This window comes from Grammomys surdaster, unplaced genomic scaffold (genome assembly GCF_004785775.1).
Source record: "Grammomys surdaster isolate TR1022 unplaced genomic scaffold, NIH_TR_1.0 126121, whole genome shotgun sequence".
NCBI classification, from domain to species: domain Eukaryota; kingdom Metazoa; phylum Chordata; class Mammalia; order Rodentia; family Muridae; genus Grammomys; species Grammomys surdaster.
Genome location: NW_021620929.1, coordinates 3,960,388 through 3,975,700, shown reverse-complemented (window position 1 = coordinate 3,975,700; position 15,313 = coordinate 3,960,388). Strand labels below are relative to the sequence as shown.

The 15,313-nt window shown below is 44.3% G+C and overlaps 2 protein-coding genes across 2 annotated transcripts in view; one reads left to right on the top strand and one right to left on the bottom strand.

The window, feature by feature from the left end:
• Positions 1-15,313, top strand: part of Dock2 (dedicator of cytokinesis 2) — a 414,603-nt gene that overhangs the window by 214,605 nt on the left and 184,685 nt on the right. The window lies entirely within an intron of this gene.
• The window catches only part of Insyn2b (inhibitory synaptic factor family member 2B), a 108,683-nt gene continuing 99,801 nt past the window's right edge, over positions 6,432-15,313 (bottom strand). The window contains exon 4 of the mRNA XM_028756479.1: positions 6,432-9,346. Within this exon, the coding sequence (XP_028612312.1) occupies positions 9,160-9,346 (187 nt within the window). The 3' untranslated portion in view covers positions 6,432-9,159. The remainder of the gene's footprint in view (positions 9,347-15,313) is intronic.

Genomic DNA, 15,313 nt, shown 5'->3' with positions numbered 1-15,313 from the left:
GAGGGAGGGAGGGAGGGAGGGAGGGAGAGAGAGAGAGAGAGAGAGAGAGAGAGAGAGAGAGAGAGAGAGAGAAGAGAGAGAATGAATTTGGGAATCATTGAGCAGATGCTGGGAAATGCACTATTATGTCATTGAAGTTTTAACAAAATTACCTCCAAATAGCGCAGTGCCATAGCTTCTGTTAGTGGAGCTATGCAAATCTGATTTGGGACAAGTGACTTTAAGTGCATTCTTAAAGATAAGGCTCTGCAGAATCTCTTGTGCTGTTTCCTGACACTGGGGCCCTTCTTTAGAACAGAATGTCTGCCTTCGGTCTTGGCTGACCACCATCTACAATCAGCATTGCTTTCAAAGGTCAGTGAAGCAAGTTGTGGATTCTGAAGGGATCTGACAAGTGGGGAACTATCCCATACCTTCCTTTCTCAAGGGATGAAGAGCCTAGTTAATGACTTGGGTCCTTTAGTTCCTTTGTTTTCAAATCATCATCCTTAACAAATAGCAGGCCCTGGGAAAGCAAGAACTGGGGGTCAGTGGTCATTGTTGTTGTTGTTCTTCCTCTTCCTCTTCTTTTAAATGACATTTATTTATGTATGTCTTGTGTGTGTATGTGTATACATATATGGACATGCATGTATTCTATGGCACATATACAGTCACAGCACAACATGTAGGTGTCTATCTCTCCTACTCTGTGTTCCTGAGATCCAGATGGTTAGACTTGGTCACAAGCCCCATTAAGCACTGAGCCATCTTGCTGGTCCTCTTTTTTTTGTTATCTTTCATGCTCAGGTCCCTTTTCCTGACTTGACATGGTGACAGGATCAGAGGGTTTCATGGCTCTTCGTTAGGATGTTCAGTGGACAGTAAGGTGAAGGGTGTGTCTATCAGCTTTGCATTACCATAACAAAGTACCTCAAGCTGGCTAGTTATAATATAGCAAAAGTTTGAACAGCCCATGCGGTGGAGGCTCTAGGGCCCAGCCTCTCACTCATTACATGAATACCTAAGGGCTCAGGTGAGGCCCAATGCCACAGCAAGTGGTCAGATCCCAACCAGAAAACAGAGAGCCAGGTGGCCCCAAACTCAGGCCTTTATAGAATCCTCTCCAGAGCTACTAAGGAGCCCATAAGAACTATTTGCTAATGGCTTGCCTCCAGTCACCTAAGGATGACTCCCTGTGGAGAAAGATCAGACCATTGGAACAGCTGTAATGAAAGAGGCATAAGCCTCAGGTCCCTGTTGTCCCTGCTAGGACACAGCTCTTCTTGAGTTATTTGAAGGAATTAATTCCATCAAGTGGTCCTTCAAAATCAGAACCCACTTTTCTAGACTTGTTGTCAAATTCATTGAGGGCCACCCTTTAGTCTTTAAGTGGCGTCCACCAGGGCTTACTCAAATAACCAGTGATGTTCTGTGAGTCAGCAAAGAGGAAGGGCCACAGGAAGAGAACAGTTGGGAAGTTATCAAAGGGGCTGAGATCTGGGAGGAAGAAGTCCAGTTACTCACCAGACCCCATAGCTTCCCAGAGGCTAGACCCAGGCTCTAACCCTATTTAGCGTCTTCTGAGTTAGGTGCACTCAGGAGTTTTAAATTTCTTGAGTTTCATTTCTTTTTTTTCTGAAATAACTTCACTATCTTTTTATGATCAAAAAAAAAATCCTCAAGCACCATTTCTTTAAAAGTAGGAATTAACAGAGCCAGCTTCCTGAAGCCGCTTCCTGTATATAATCTCACCTTCTAAACATTTTTGAAGCCGGGAGAACGCAAGGCTTTATTTGAAAGATGGGGTGGAGGTGGCAGCAGGTAGGGCCTGACCTTGGCCCCTGGTTTTTCTTCTCTGTGTTCGCATGGCCACGTTTTCTCCTAATTCACTCAGCAGACCTCGAAGCACATTGATGGCATGTCACATGATGTAGGACACCCATGTAGGATCCCAGGATGGAGTGACCTCTCCTGTCTCCAGGGACACGGCTTCCTAGTGGAGAGGAGCCTGAGAGATTGATGGAAGAAATCCCAATGTAACATGAAAAATGACATTCTGTACATGGATGGAGTGACCAACAGGGACCAGGGCCAGGACAGGGTGAGAAAGTCACAGAGGGGAGACCATGTTTAATTTGGTGCTTGCTGTTGTCATAGGAGTTTTAAGCGTCCTGGCTTCCAATTTTGGCAGACCTTAAAAGACCCCTATCCTCCCCCACCCCCTCCCACTCTCCATATCCTGTACTTTGACAAATGGCTCCTCTCTCCTGCCTCCATTCATTCTGTTGAAAAGTGGCACCATCATAAATACCTTGTGGGAAATGTTTGAGGAGTAAATGAGAGGGAACAGACAAATGCTGGTCTTCACCACTGTCAGGTCAAGGAAACAGAGAGCTCATTATTACTGGTTTTTTGTTTGTTTGGTTGGTTGGTTGGTTAGTTGGTTAGTTGGTTTTGATTTTTATTTGTCATGGAGTCTCACTTTGTAGCCCACAGCAGTCTTGAACTTGTGATCTTCCTGCCTTGGTCTCACAGATGCTGAGATTTCAGGCTTCAGCTACGTATCATCACTAGTCACACTTTCATCTTAGTACAAATCGTTCCCTGTGAGAGATGAGTGACAGATGGTGACCCAAGCAGTAGTGAGAAAAGATGATCTCACAGGTACTTAACACCCTCTAACTGACGATGAGATAGGAAGGGAGCTAGCCAAAGGTTGAGGTTAGCGGGTAAACGTTAGCTTGGGCTCCAGTTATGAACCTTGTTTGCTGTGGACGTGAGCATCTGTGCTCTGGGGTGTTGGTGGTGTTAGAGACACAAATCGGGGATGATTTTGCCAACCATCTACCTCAAAAGGCTCCCTCAGAGGTTTACCACACAGTGGGGGGAAAGGACAGGATGAAGGACAGAGTCCCAGGAGGATTTACATCCTCATCTTCAGATCAAAGGAGAGTGGTAGGACACCCAGGTAGAGCTAATCTAAAAGAGACCTATGCTCACTGCCGGGCTGCCCTCATTAGATCATACAGCCTGTGAGGTCAGGGTTTCAGGGGCAGTTTCACAGTGTCCTTGGCAGCAGGCATGGCACAGAGGAGAGGCTCTGTAAGTGTTCACTGATGATGGGCTGAGGTTCATCTACACTTCTTCAGACCTGGGGGTACCTGTTAGTGAAGGAGAGACAGAGATCTAACCCTGCTAATGGTAGTCAGCCCAGCACTCTGAATTTATAAACGTGATGCTTTGAGTTGCGTTTTGATTTTACTCTTTAATTCTCAAGTCTCAACCATTGAAGAGATAATATTTTGTATTTGAAAGAAATTGCAAACAGAAGATAATGACGTGTAACCCCAAGATGCCATGTAACCCCAAGATGTTTCTGTCATCTGTATATGATTTCTGCCTGGGGTGAGGCGGGGGTCAGTTGTTTGGTGGGCCCAGTGACAAGGCTGTGGAGTCCAGCGATTGAAATACCTCAGCTGGTTTGGACTATGAGAAGGAAGGCTGCTTTGTTAGCATAACCAGATGTCATAATATTGAGTGTGCTACCTGGGCAACCAGGCCGCTGTGACAAGTAGAGGTCACTGGGCTAGCTAATGGTCTAAAAAAATGTATACTCAGGTTCTGTCAGGAAGAAAGTAATTGGTTTCATCTGAATGAAATTTAATATACTTATGGATTCTGAAATTTTTTTGAAAGCCTTTCATTATAATAAAGCTTTTATTTGTTTGGGAGCAAATAATTTTTTTGGTGTGATGTTATTGTCTTTCCACTTTAATCATGGTTGAAGCCAAGGCAAAACGCTTTGCCTAAAATGCTCCTTGAGTAGACGGCCGCTGTCTGTTTTAAATTGCATTGTGTCTGAAACGGACTGGGTCACATGTAATAAATGCTGGCATTTTAATAGAAACATTACAGCAAAAATAGTTAACAATCTGCTTTAATTTCAAAACTCATTTTCTCTCTCACACAGTTGGGCAGTATCTTGGTCAAATGTGCAGAATACACTGGGATTTAATTATGATGGCAATTTATTCTGAAGGAAAGTTAAGTGGGGCTGTCAATAAAGGTACGGGGTGAGGACAGTTGTGTCCTGGTGCTCCTAAGTCCTGAAAGCCAGGGCGACCGTGAAAGAGTTGAAAGCCTTGGGCACTGTTCCTTGCTAAAGCCTCCAATTCCAGGGGTGCAGATACAGAGGCTGGGTGCCAGAGTGTGCCATCCCTTATGAGTGCCCTGTCAGTAAAGGGGAAAAGCCAGGGGAGGGGCTGTTGAGAGTTAGTAACTCGTTAATAACTCCTACACTGGGTCCAATTTACTAATTAACTTACTCCTTCAACATCTAAGCTCCACTGTGGTGATCGCTGGGCATACACAGGCAACTGACAATAAGAGGGATTTCTACCCCAGGAAGACTAAATAGACAAGTACATTCACTAAAGAATGACAAAGATAGATAGATATATATTCAAGGACAGCTATGTCGTAGACTTTGAGGGCAAGGTCCTGGTATAAGTAAATAATTAAGAAGGACGTCTGATGTGGATTGTGGTCATGGTGGTAGCTGGATGGCATTATGTGTTACCAGACACTGAGCAGGGAGTGGTGTGGTAAGTACGTTCTAGGCAGATAGAAGGGTTCCCCCACAGACCCTTTAGGGAATGTTACTGTCGTGAGCAATAAGGTGCCTGCCGTGGGGAAGTTCCCTGACATGGAGGAGAAGCAAGCTGTGTGGTGTCTGAAGGAGCATTTCTTTCTGTGGGCTGAGGGCTCTATAGAAAGCCGGAAGAGATGGTGTAGTTGTGAAACTTTGGGATTAGGAGGTATTACATGGTCACTAGGTATTTGGGCTGTCAGTCAGTTTAAGGGAGATGGGAGAAAATTGAGGTGGAAGTACTCAAACGGGTTATTATGATCATTACGTTGGCCAAACATGGGTTGTAGCAAACAGTCAGTGCTGAGTCTGGAGGTGTGTCCCAGCCCTCACCTGTCTGATGGAAGTAACAATCATAAAACATCTCCGTGGCTTGGAACTGAAAAGCAGAGACATTTTTAGCATTGAGAAAGTTGCCTGGACTGACCTGAAGTTAGATCCTTACCGAGTGAAGAGCATGCTGGGGGCTCTGCTCAGCTGACCGCGGTAAGAATGGACTTCAAGTCCAACCTGAGTGGTAGCTGGAACTGGCCAGCTCCTCACATGACACATTAACACTGGTGCTTCCAGGACCCATTTCCAAAGTTCTAGTAGCCTTGGGCAAATCATCCAGTTATACCTCATGTTGTGTATGGGAGGGCCTGGCCCTCAAAGGCTCTTTTACGTCTGGGAATTTAATGCCATACCATGTGACAGGCTTCTTCTCACCCCGCCCCGGAATGCTGCACTAGGTGCTATTGGTCAATGTGTACCTTTGAACCACAGAGTACCTGGTGTTTAACATAGAGATTGTCCTGCTAGCTAAGGTTTTTATAAGCCAGAATGAGTTGATTCCTGGCCGTGAGAGATCTTAAACCTACATCTGACACCAAATGCAGTCTCGTGGAAGCACCCGCTCTTCTTCCTCCTAACTTACTTCAATAAGCAAAGGAATGAATGTGTGTTTACTGAGTGCCTGTGTACCATCCACTGTGTTTAGAGCTCCCTTCAGTCGATTGCCAGATGTCCTCATGGGATCAGGATTTCTGGTTCATAAGACCCGAGCTAAGAAGCTCAGCTGATGGGGTCACTCAAGAAAACTGATAAACTCAAGACTTCTGATTCCATGCCCAGGGTGTTACTTTGTTTTCGTTACCTCTAAGAGGGGGCACCCACCTTCCAGACAGAAACAAGGCCTCAGTGACATAGCAGTTCAAACCCTGACTCACATGGGAGTAGGAGCTCTTTTCAATTCTCTCTCTCTCTCTCTCTCTCTCTCTCTCTGATGAGTCGAAGAGAAAGCGAGTTTGGTGTTAACACGGCATTAGAACACATTTGCAAATACCTTTTCCACAAATGAACTGGTTAAAGGCTTAGCTCCCTCAACCTTCTAAAGCAAGAGCTCATTTGAATCTAAGCAAACTGTTATCTCATGTTCGAATTTCGGAGTGGGATACTAATTTTCTCAGTATTGATGATTCAAAGATGTCTTCTAAGGAATACTATTCATCAGAAAGTAATTAAAGAAAAATATGAACCAAGTTAGAGTCAGGTGTCTGTGCCTAAAGTTGAGCCACGGATGACTTGTGCCCCCTTGAGAGCAGCTGGGAATGGTTTCTTGATACAGGTCATCTCCACTATGGTCAGGACTCGGGGCTCCGGTGATTGGTGTCACAGGCATTTCTGGGTCTATTCTTGTTTATAAACAAATAAGTTAAGTGTTATAACTCTCTTTGCCTTTGGGGCTGCTAAAGCTTTTTTTTTCTTGAGTTAAAATTTCATAGCTCCACTCAACCCAAGCTAATAACCGAGTCTTAAGACCTAGGAAAAATACTTAAGTTTATTGCAAAAGATAATATCCCATTTAAAACAGTTTAGAAATTTACAAAACCTTACAGTGATACATTGTCTTCAAGAAGGCGCTCTACAGATGAGCTGGCGTTAAGTTCCAGGGATGCTGAGTGTTTTAACTATAGAGGGATCAGCTACATTAAACCCTTGCAATTTAAACAGACCAGTCAGTCCTTTCTCCTTCCATTTCATAAAAGTAAGTTTTGCTAAATGAATCTCTTTCCATAAAACCATATAACCTCAAGTATAACCTTTCTGTAGAGTATCATATTACATATTATTTTACAAAGAAGCATTGCTACTCAACACGAGTAACAGATTATAGAGTTTTGGTATATATGAGTATGGTTTTTACTTAATGTAGTGATGACTCTTTCTGTTCAGCAGGCTGGTGTTTATCAATCCTTTTTCCCCATACTGATGTTCAGGATTCAATTACCACAAGGAACCTTCTCTCCAGGTATAGATTGGCATGGCCTAAGCAATGTGATGTGGTGTTGTGCTTTGGTATAAAATCACATGACCTTGGTGGATTTTCATTCCAGGGAATGTTAACATTTTTCAATCCTAATTTCATCTCATTCAGTTCAGAGTTTATGCAAGGTCCCTAGCTCACCATGTACATGTGAAGATAAGAGCTACCCCAGATATCTCCTCGTTTCTCCAGGCTAACTAGTACAAAGGCTGCAGTTAGCTCTCATAGCTGCATTCCCCCACTGTTGGGGGTATACAGAGCTTAGAAATCAGGGGGTATAGTCATTCTTCTGCCCAATCAAGAAAGGACACAATGACACCATTTTCTCCAGGTTAGTGGAATAGGCTATTCTATTTCCCGGGTCTCTGAGATCTAAGTGCAAGAATAATTTTGTTCCATCTTGATATTCTGGAATATAAATTCATTCGAAATTAGTGTAAGCAAAACAAATTAAGATGGAAGCCCCACTACAAGATGAAATTATATAAGAGATCCCAAATGAGGTTGCTTTATTGGATTATTCTCTGCACTGTTTTTTTCCATTGCTGGGGCCAACTGAGAGTTGAATGTGTGGATACAGAAAGAAGGCTCTGTGGCTTTCGGCCAGTGGTAACCTATCTAATTGAAATGTGGTTTCTTAAGCATGACAAGTATATTTATCTTAATTCTAACTTGACATTCTATATTCTGGTCTCACTTTGTGGGTTTAAACATTACACTAGAAACAGAGAGAGAACATCTCAAATGACATCCCAAGACTTAAATAGTGCAAGCCCAGATTCCTTGCCAAATTTCCCTCACTCTCCCTGAAATAGCTTTTGCACCGCAGCACTGACAAGGGAGGTGAAATTGTTGGGGTGGTTTGCTCAATTAGTCTCAATTGGCAGTGGGTTATGCACACCCCACGTGCACAGCAGAGAGTCACTCAGACACCGGGTCTTTGGCAAGGGGGCGGTTAGAAAATGCTTTCTTCGCTTAGGTGTAGCTCACATTCCTGGCGGTGTCAGTCCAATCACAGGCAGGCAGAACATTAAACTTAATGCAGAAGTATCCAAGCCTTGCCTCCTACTCAGCCCGAGTATGGAACAATTACTAATTTACACTGCTTTAAGAATTCACTTGACAAGCAAGCCTGACTGGGCCTCCATGAGAATTTCTTGTCAACAGAATGAGCTAGATCTTAAGGAGCTCAAACTTTGTGGAAAAGGAACTTCCATCCTCACTCCCAGTCCCGATTCTTCCTAGATCAAGTGACCGCAACCTGGTCACCAGGAAGGATAACTGTAGAGTAACATGTTTGGGCCTATCTACATGGTTGTCACAGGATGCGTGGATGAAAAAAAGAAATGTTATATTGTAGTTAAGCCTTGTTAACGTCACTTGATAAGATATACTGACATACAAGTTGCTGAGTCATAAGACCCTTAATGTTACAGGTAAATGAACGCTAACAGGTAAATGACCCTAAAGTTAAAGTCCCTCTCAATTATCCCCCACCGGGCATACAAAGACATATGATAATTAAGTGGCCCCAGAAAGACTATAGCTATGAAAGTCACCTGAGTTCCAGTCACATAGATCACACAACAGGTGCCTAGTTCCCATGGACAACCTTACTCTGCCACAACCCGGACACCCCATACTTTACAAGAAGACAGCTGCTCGATTTGAAATCTAACAGCTAGTTGAAAAAGAGGACAACTTAATACATTCAGGGTGACCTGGCATTGTTAGGCCATGCTCACTTCTGTTGTGCTTTTTGTACAGTAAATCCTAGAACCCTGCCAGCTTATTATGTGATGTTTTCTAGGATACTTGCTCACAACCCTCCTCTTCCTGCAGTGCACAACATAAACTTATTTCTGTATCTTTGGGGTTGGTGATCTCAGGGTGGGAGGGAAATGCTTGCTCCTGGGGGAGTGGTTGGGAGTGCAGTGAGCATTTGCTTATGGTGGAAATCTGAGCTTAGCAGATGAGGGTGAGGCCTGGCTGTGAGGGACAGGCAGCTTGGCAACAAGCGATCACGCAAGTGTCCACAAAATCCTCTGCAAGCCATGGCACACACTCAGGTAAGGTTGGTGACCGGGTGTCCAGTGGTGTACAAGCTCTGAGGCACTCCTGTATCACAGGTCAAGGGGATCTCAGACTGCGTTTTTGCAGAGGATCAGGGAGGCCTTGAGGGGATACCCCATCTCAGGAAGGAATGCAGGGAGCCCCAGTCTTCTCATATCCACCAGAAGCATTTCTTCTTCACCTTCTTGCTTTTCCGCCGTAAGTCCTGTTTCTCGGGGACTGGGGCTTCTGCTGGGGATTTGGGAGGGGAAGGTACTTCCTCAGCTGGTTCTGCCTCCTCCAGGTTCTGGAGAACCTCATGGAACCTGCCTTCTTGCTGCCGGAAATCATATTCTACACTGGAAGACAGAGAGGAAGGAAGAGGGTAACTTCAAAATAACACACACCCATTACCCAGAGCACACAAGGACAGGTCCTTGGGATCAACTACTAAGCCATTAGGGACCAAGTGCCCAGGTGGCTTTGGGAGAGTTGAGCCACTTTTCAGACTCTCCCATTCCTCCCCATTGAATCAAATTAAAATGACACCTCATTTTGTTAAGTAAATCAGGCATAGATCATGTCAGGCATTCAGTAAATATTGGGTCTGGCTTTTTTCTCATCCCTAGTTTAGCGATCTTCATTGTTACTCTTTTTGTTAAACAGTATTCATGGAAACTAATTCATTAACAGGTAAACAATAATCAAACTGAGCATAGTTTCCTCATCTGTGAAATGGAAGTAATAATGTCCCTAAGGCCAATGAAATCAGTATATGTTACATAGACATAAATGACATGGCCAGAGCAGTGCCTGTCATATTACAATCCTTTTGTATATGTTAGCCCCTATTCCTGCATTAGTGTCAGCATTAATGTTACTACCACTGATACATTATGCTCTTTAAAGCATCTCTTAGGAATATGTCTTAGAGAGCTTGACCTATCCGGCTACCTTCCAGCATTCCTCCATATAGAGAGACTGAAATCTTCTTCTACTGGTAGATAGCTTCCCCCTTTTCCTATTTCATGTGTATATTTGGAGTCCTTAATATACAGTATATTTCATTCATACCATGTTGACTACCACAAAGGTTTCAGAGGTAAACATGAGGTCAGATGGGATCAAGATACCCAGAAGCTCTAGGAATGTAGAGTCAGCAAAGAACCTGGGCCTAAGGCGGGAGCCTGATGTTCCCTTAGCCTCTTGGTGCCTGGAAAGGAGGTAAACATGTGTCAGGGACTCTTGGCCTTCATCTCAGTCTGCTTAGCTTCCCCTGAGCCCAGAGAACTGGGCTAGGAAGGACAGATCCTGTCAGGCAGCTCTGCCAAGGCTGTGTCCTTGACAGCTCACTTCCCTTCCACTTTTAGGTGCGTTTGAGTGCTAAGTGCTTGTTATACGTTTTCTCAGAAAGTCCACAGCTAGCATGGGAGTGTAGAAAATAGCAGAAATACAGCCATAAAAGCAGAGCATGCCCCTTGTTTAGCCAGGGGGAAAGGGATGGGGATGAAACACTGTGTAAGGAAGACAAAAGGCCCCACGTCGCTTTGGACGAGGCGTGACTGGCAGAGTCCTTTATGCCCAGCAAGTGCTGAAAATCAGCCATTGTTAAAAGACCACCTGCCCTTGCCTCTGATACCCATGTCACTTCCCAGGGCTTAAGATTAGAGTTAGTGCTGCTGTAGAAGTAAATCACAGTTGTCACATGTGAGAAAGGAAGCTCCAAATGCAGTATTGTCCTGGGTGTTCTGAAATGGAAGAGACAGAAGGACAGAGTGGCCTGTCATGTAGCCAGCAGGAGGAAGTATCAATAACCTTCAGCCAGATTCTTCTCTCCTTTTTGGACATCCTTTCTCTTTCTGCTATTCTCTGGTTCTCTCTACAGGGACATAATCCTGGCAGGGTGACCTACATAATGGATGAAACACAGATTGTGTTTTTCAAAGCAAAGCTCCAGAGTGCATCAGCTGCAAGTCACTTCCCTAGTCTCAAGCGTTAGAGTGGTCCCCTGCCGAGGAAGTATGATTCCTACTCCCAGGATCACAGGCAAGTGTAGAAAACAGGTGCATCTTCAATACGCAACACGGATTAGGGACCACATGTTCGCCCAGACATTCAACCAAGATTGGTTAAGTATTGTCCATGTGCCAGACCCTGTTCCAGATGCTGAGACAGGAATGGCAGATAGAGTCTGGCCAGCTAGCCCTGGCATTGCTTGAGCAGTGGCTTTATGTCCTTAGTAAATGATATCCCACATCATCAGCAATTTGAGACCTTGTAGCCATAGTCCGTGGTTTGCTAGCTCATCACAGGTATCCAAACCCACACCTTGAGTCCCATTCTTCCACTGTTGCCCAGTATTGCACCCTAGTTTCTCTCAAGTGATGGAGCAGCCATCTGTCAGCATCACTTGGACCTCCTTCTTCCCAGAGGAAACTTGGGAGATAGATCCAGAGGCTGGAAACAGTCATCTCAGGCAACCTCTGCATTGCACCAAGGACAGAATTTAAGGTAGTAAGTTGCAAACTCTGATTCTCAGCCTCTGTCACTGGAGGTATGCATGCTTGGTTGGTAGGGAACAGCCATATCATATTCACAGTTCTTTTAGCTCTTTAATAGCCGTGTCTTACCTACTGTGGCAGAAAACTATCTTCATGATAGAATACAAGATAGAGCCAAAAGTAAATAAATAATACTCATGCTAAGAGTGCCTACTGTCTGGTATAGAATATTCCATCTACCCACCCATCCACCCATTCACCAACCCTCCCATCCTCCCACCCACTTATCCATACATCTACCCATGCATCCATCTACCCACCCACCTGCCCACCCACCCATTCATTCACCCACCCAATTACTCCCCCATTCATCTGTTCACCCATCCACCCAAGCATCTATCCACCCACCCACCCATCCATCCATTCACTCACCCACCTACTCACTCATCCATCCTCTCACCTGCCCACCCACATACTCATCTATCCATTTACCCTCCCACCCACCTACTCATCTACGCATCCATCTACCCAACCACCCACTCATTCACTCACCCGATCACCCATTCACCCACCCATCTACTCATCCATCTGATCACTCACCTACCCATATATCCATCCATCCATTCACCCACCTACCCATGTACCCATCCATCCATCCATCCATCCATCTATCCATCCATCCCTCCCTCCATCCATCCATCCATCCATCCATCTGTCCATCCATCTACCCACCCACTCTAGTGCTAAATTCCAGTGCTGTGGCTAGACAGACTTGGACACCATCCCTTTGGGGCTTGCTTCCCGAAATTTAAGGCAAGTGATCCTAATACGCTTCTCTCCTCTCACATAGCCCTTCTTTACAGGTCCATGGAATCTAATCACACAGATACCACTGGATATTTCTTTCTCCTTCTGTGTGGAGTTTCTGATTGCCTAATCCAAAGCAAACTAACAATAACGAACTGCCTGCATTTCTCAAGATTCACAAATATCTTCAAACATATTAGAAATTATGTTTGGAGTGAGTCTAGCATGTGCTCAAAACTGGCAGGCCCAGGAAGCAAAGAGCCAGAAGGCAGAATGTAAACTCTGTCTCCTCTGCTAGGCTTGACTTGCTGCCCATCCCAGAGACTAGAGCCAAAAGCTTTTGAGTTGAGTGCTCCTGGTTGACCTTGGTAGCTCTCTTCTTTCTCCAAGATTCAGCTCTATGTAGGAGTTATAATAATAACCCAGCTGGGAAGCCATGCTAATACGAGGTCATGACAAGTGTGGTCACACTCTGGGGGACCCAGTCTCTGCCCACTCTGCTCTTCTTCACTGTTTTGTCTCTGAGGTACAAATATCTCTCACCTCCTCACCGGCACCTCCAACACTTCAGACATTGTATACCTTGCCCACAGCCTTGCTCTTCACTCCTTCCCTCATGTACATTCAGGGAAGAATACATCCTTATGTTTCTATGGAAACACAGCAGGGTTCTATTATAATCACTAGGATTTAGGGAGCTGCCCCTCCCCCACATGTCTGCCCCCTCTGGTCTTGACAGTTTAAGGGGATTGAAAGTGACTTTCTTTTCAAGGCCAAGCAAATAGCAGACTATTGAGAAGTGTGTGTGTGCTTTGGAAAGAAATTGATTAATGTTTTTTAGGCCAAAGCAATTTATTAACATAAAGGAAAATTGTCACTTTTCTTCTTATTCACCCTTTGACAAAGTACTGTTTAGTTTAAAGAGGAGAGGTGGCAGCTGGCTTATAGATGGGGAGGGGCCGTGCCCTGCCTCCCTCATCTGCTCTTCATCTCAAGGCTAAGTAGACAAGAAGAGATGAGAGCCCCTAGACCGTGTTTATTAACCTCGTGGAAAGAGGAATAAATGTGCAACGTATTTGTTTGTAAGTTCTGGGCATGAACCCCTTCTTTGAGGCCTGGGTCTGGGTCTGAGTAGAACACGAATACCCTTGATTGTACCCTTCTTCTGTCCTTCCCCTTGTCCATCTGTCCCTTACAACCGTACCATCATCCACCATCTCTGCTCCCTATATTCCAAGTAGACCCCTAAAAAGAGAGCTGAGCATTGACAGTCTAGTTTGGGCAGACTCCAGTGAGGAGTGACTATTAGGCAAGAAGTTGCTACAATGTTGCATCCAGAATGAGAAGCTACAATAACCTAGATTTGTCAAAATGTGTGACGGTCACCCTCTGGGGGATGTATGAGGTCAGGAATGCCTAGTTACTGGGAAGCCTTAGTGCCTTTGACATCCAATGATGCATCCCAGCATGCTGCCTCAGTGCGTTAATAAAAAAAAAAAAAGAAAGTTGTGGGACAGACAACTAATCTAGCTTCCATCACCGTCGTGTATGCAAAACAGAAAAATGTCCCAGAAAGAAGAGGGAACCCTGTGCCATGGCTCACCATGGTTGAAGTTACAGTAAGAAAAGAGATGACTTCGTAGTCAATTACACACATGGCTCTTTATAGAGGACCTGAGTTCAGTTCCCAGGTGGGACAGCTCACAACCACCTGTATAACTCCAACTCCAGAGGATCCAGTGCCCTCTTCTGGCAGCCACGGGCATCAGCACTCACACATACACACCCCCACACAGAAACATAATTAAAATAAAAATTTGAAAAACTCTAAGTGCATGACCAAACAACATCTCCAGGCTCTTGTGATTTTGGTTAGGTAAGCAGAAATTGGGTAAGCCATAATGAAATACAGTGGTTCAGAATAGTGAGCTTCATTCTAAGATTAGACATTTAAAAATAATACACACAGATTTATAGAACCAAATAAAGAAAGGTGGAAGAGCCAGGTGGAGGCTCCTGATTTTATATAACATCTTTAGCTTTGCAAAACTTCAGGTAATCCATTCTCATTTTGTTCTCAGCGTGTCCTGGGAAGATGGGAAGGTTGTTAAGCCCACTTAACTGATAAGCAAGTTAACAAAGGGGAAAAATCACACTGGGGTATTATCAGACCTAAACCTAGAATTAAATTGCATTTAAGTCTGTAATTCAAGTTTTCATATATTAAAAATCTACTCTACAGTAGTTGACTTAAATAACAGATGAGCATTTTTCATTGTTCTGAAGGGCTGGGAAATCCAAGAGCAAAGTGTCAGCAGATTTGGTGTCTAGTGAGAGCCTGCTTCCTGGTTTATAGATGGCTGTCTTCTCCCTGTAACTCTAAATGTTAGAAGGGGTCAGCAGACTCTCTAGAGTTGTGTCTACAAGGACCCCCATCTCATTCAAGAAGGTTGTATTCTTCTAATCCAATCATCTCCCACTTTCAAATTGCCATGAAATGGGGCGACATTTTAACATGTGGATTTGGGAAGGCATAAATAACTAGCCTATAACACCTGCCTTCCTGGCCCTTCCTTCTGTGCTCTTTATCTCTCACGAGGCAATATCTCCACATAAGGGTAATGTTCTAAGGAGAAGAAGAAGTGAGTACCTCAACCCCACTAGAATAGAATATGTGATCATTTAAATGTACAATAATACATTTATGTATTGAACCCTATATTCTAGACACCATTACTACAAGGTAACATTCCCTATCACAATTCTCATAGATAAACAGTATTATCTTCATTTATTAATTGAAGAAACTAGAGCAGTGCAGATAAATGTTCTTTCAAGGGTTTGGACCATACAGCTAATCCTAAAGGTTATGTACCAGCACAACTCTGCACTGAAGAAACAACGTTCCATGTACCCATGGAAGAGCTGGATGGAAGATGGTGCGTAGATGTGGGGTAGGTCTCCTGTGTCACACACACACACACACACACACACACACACACACACACACACACACAC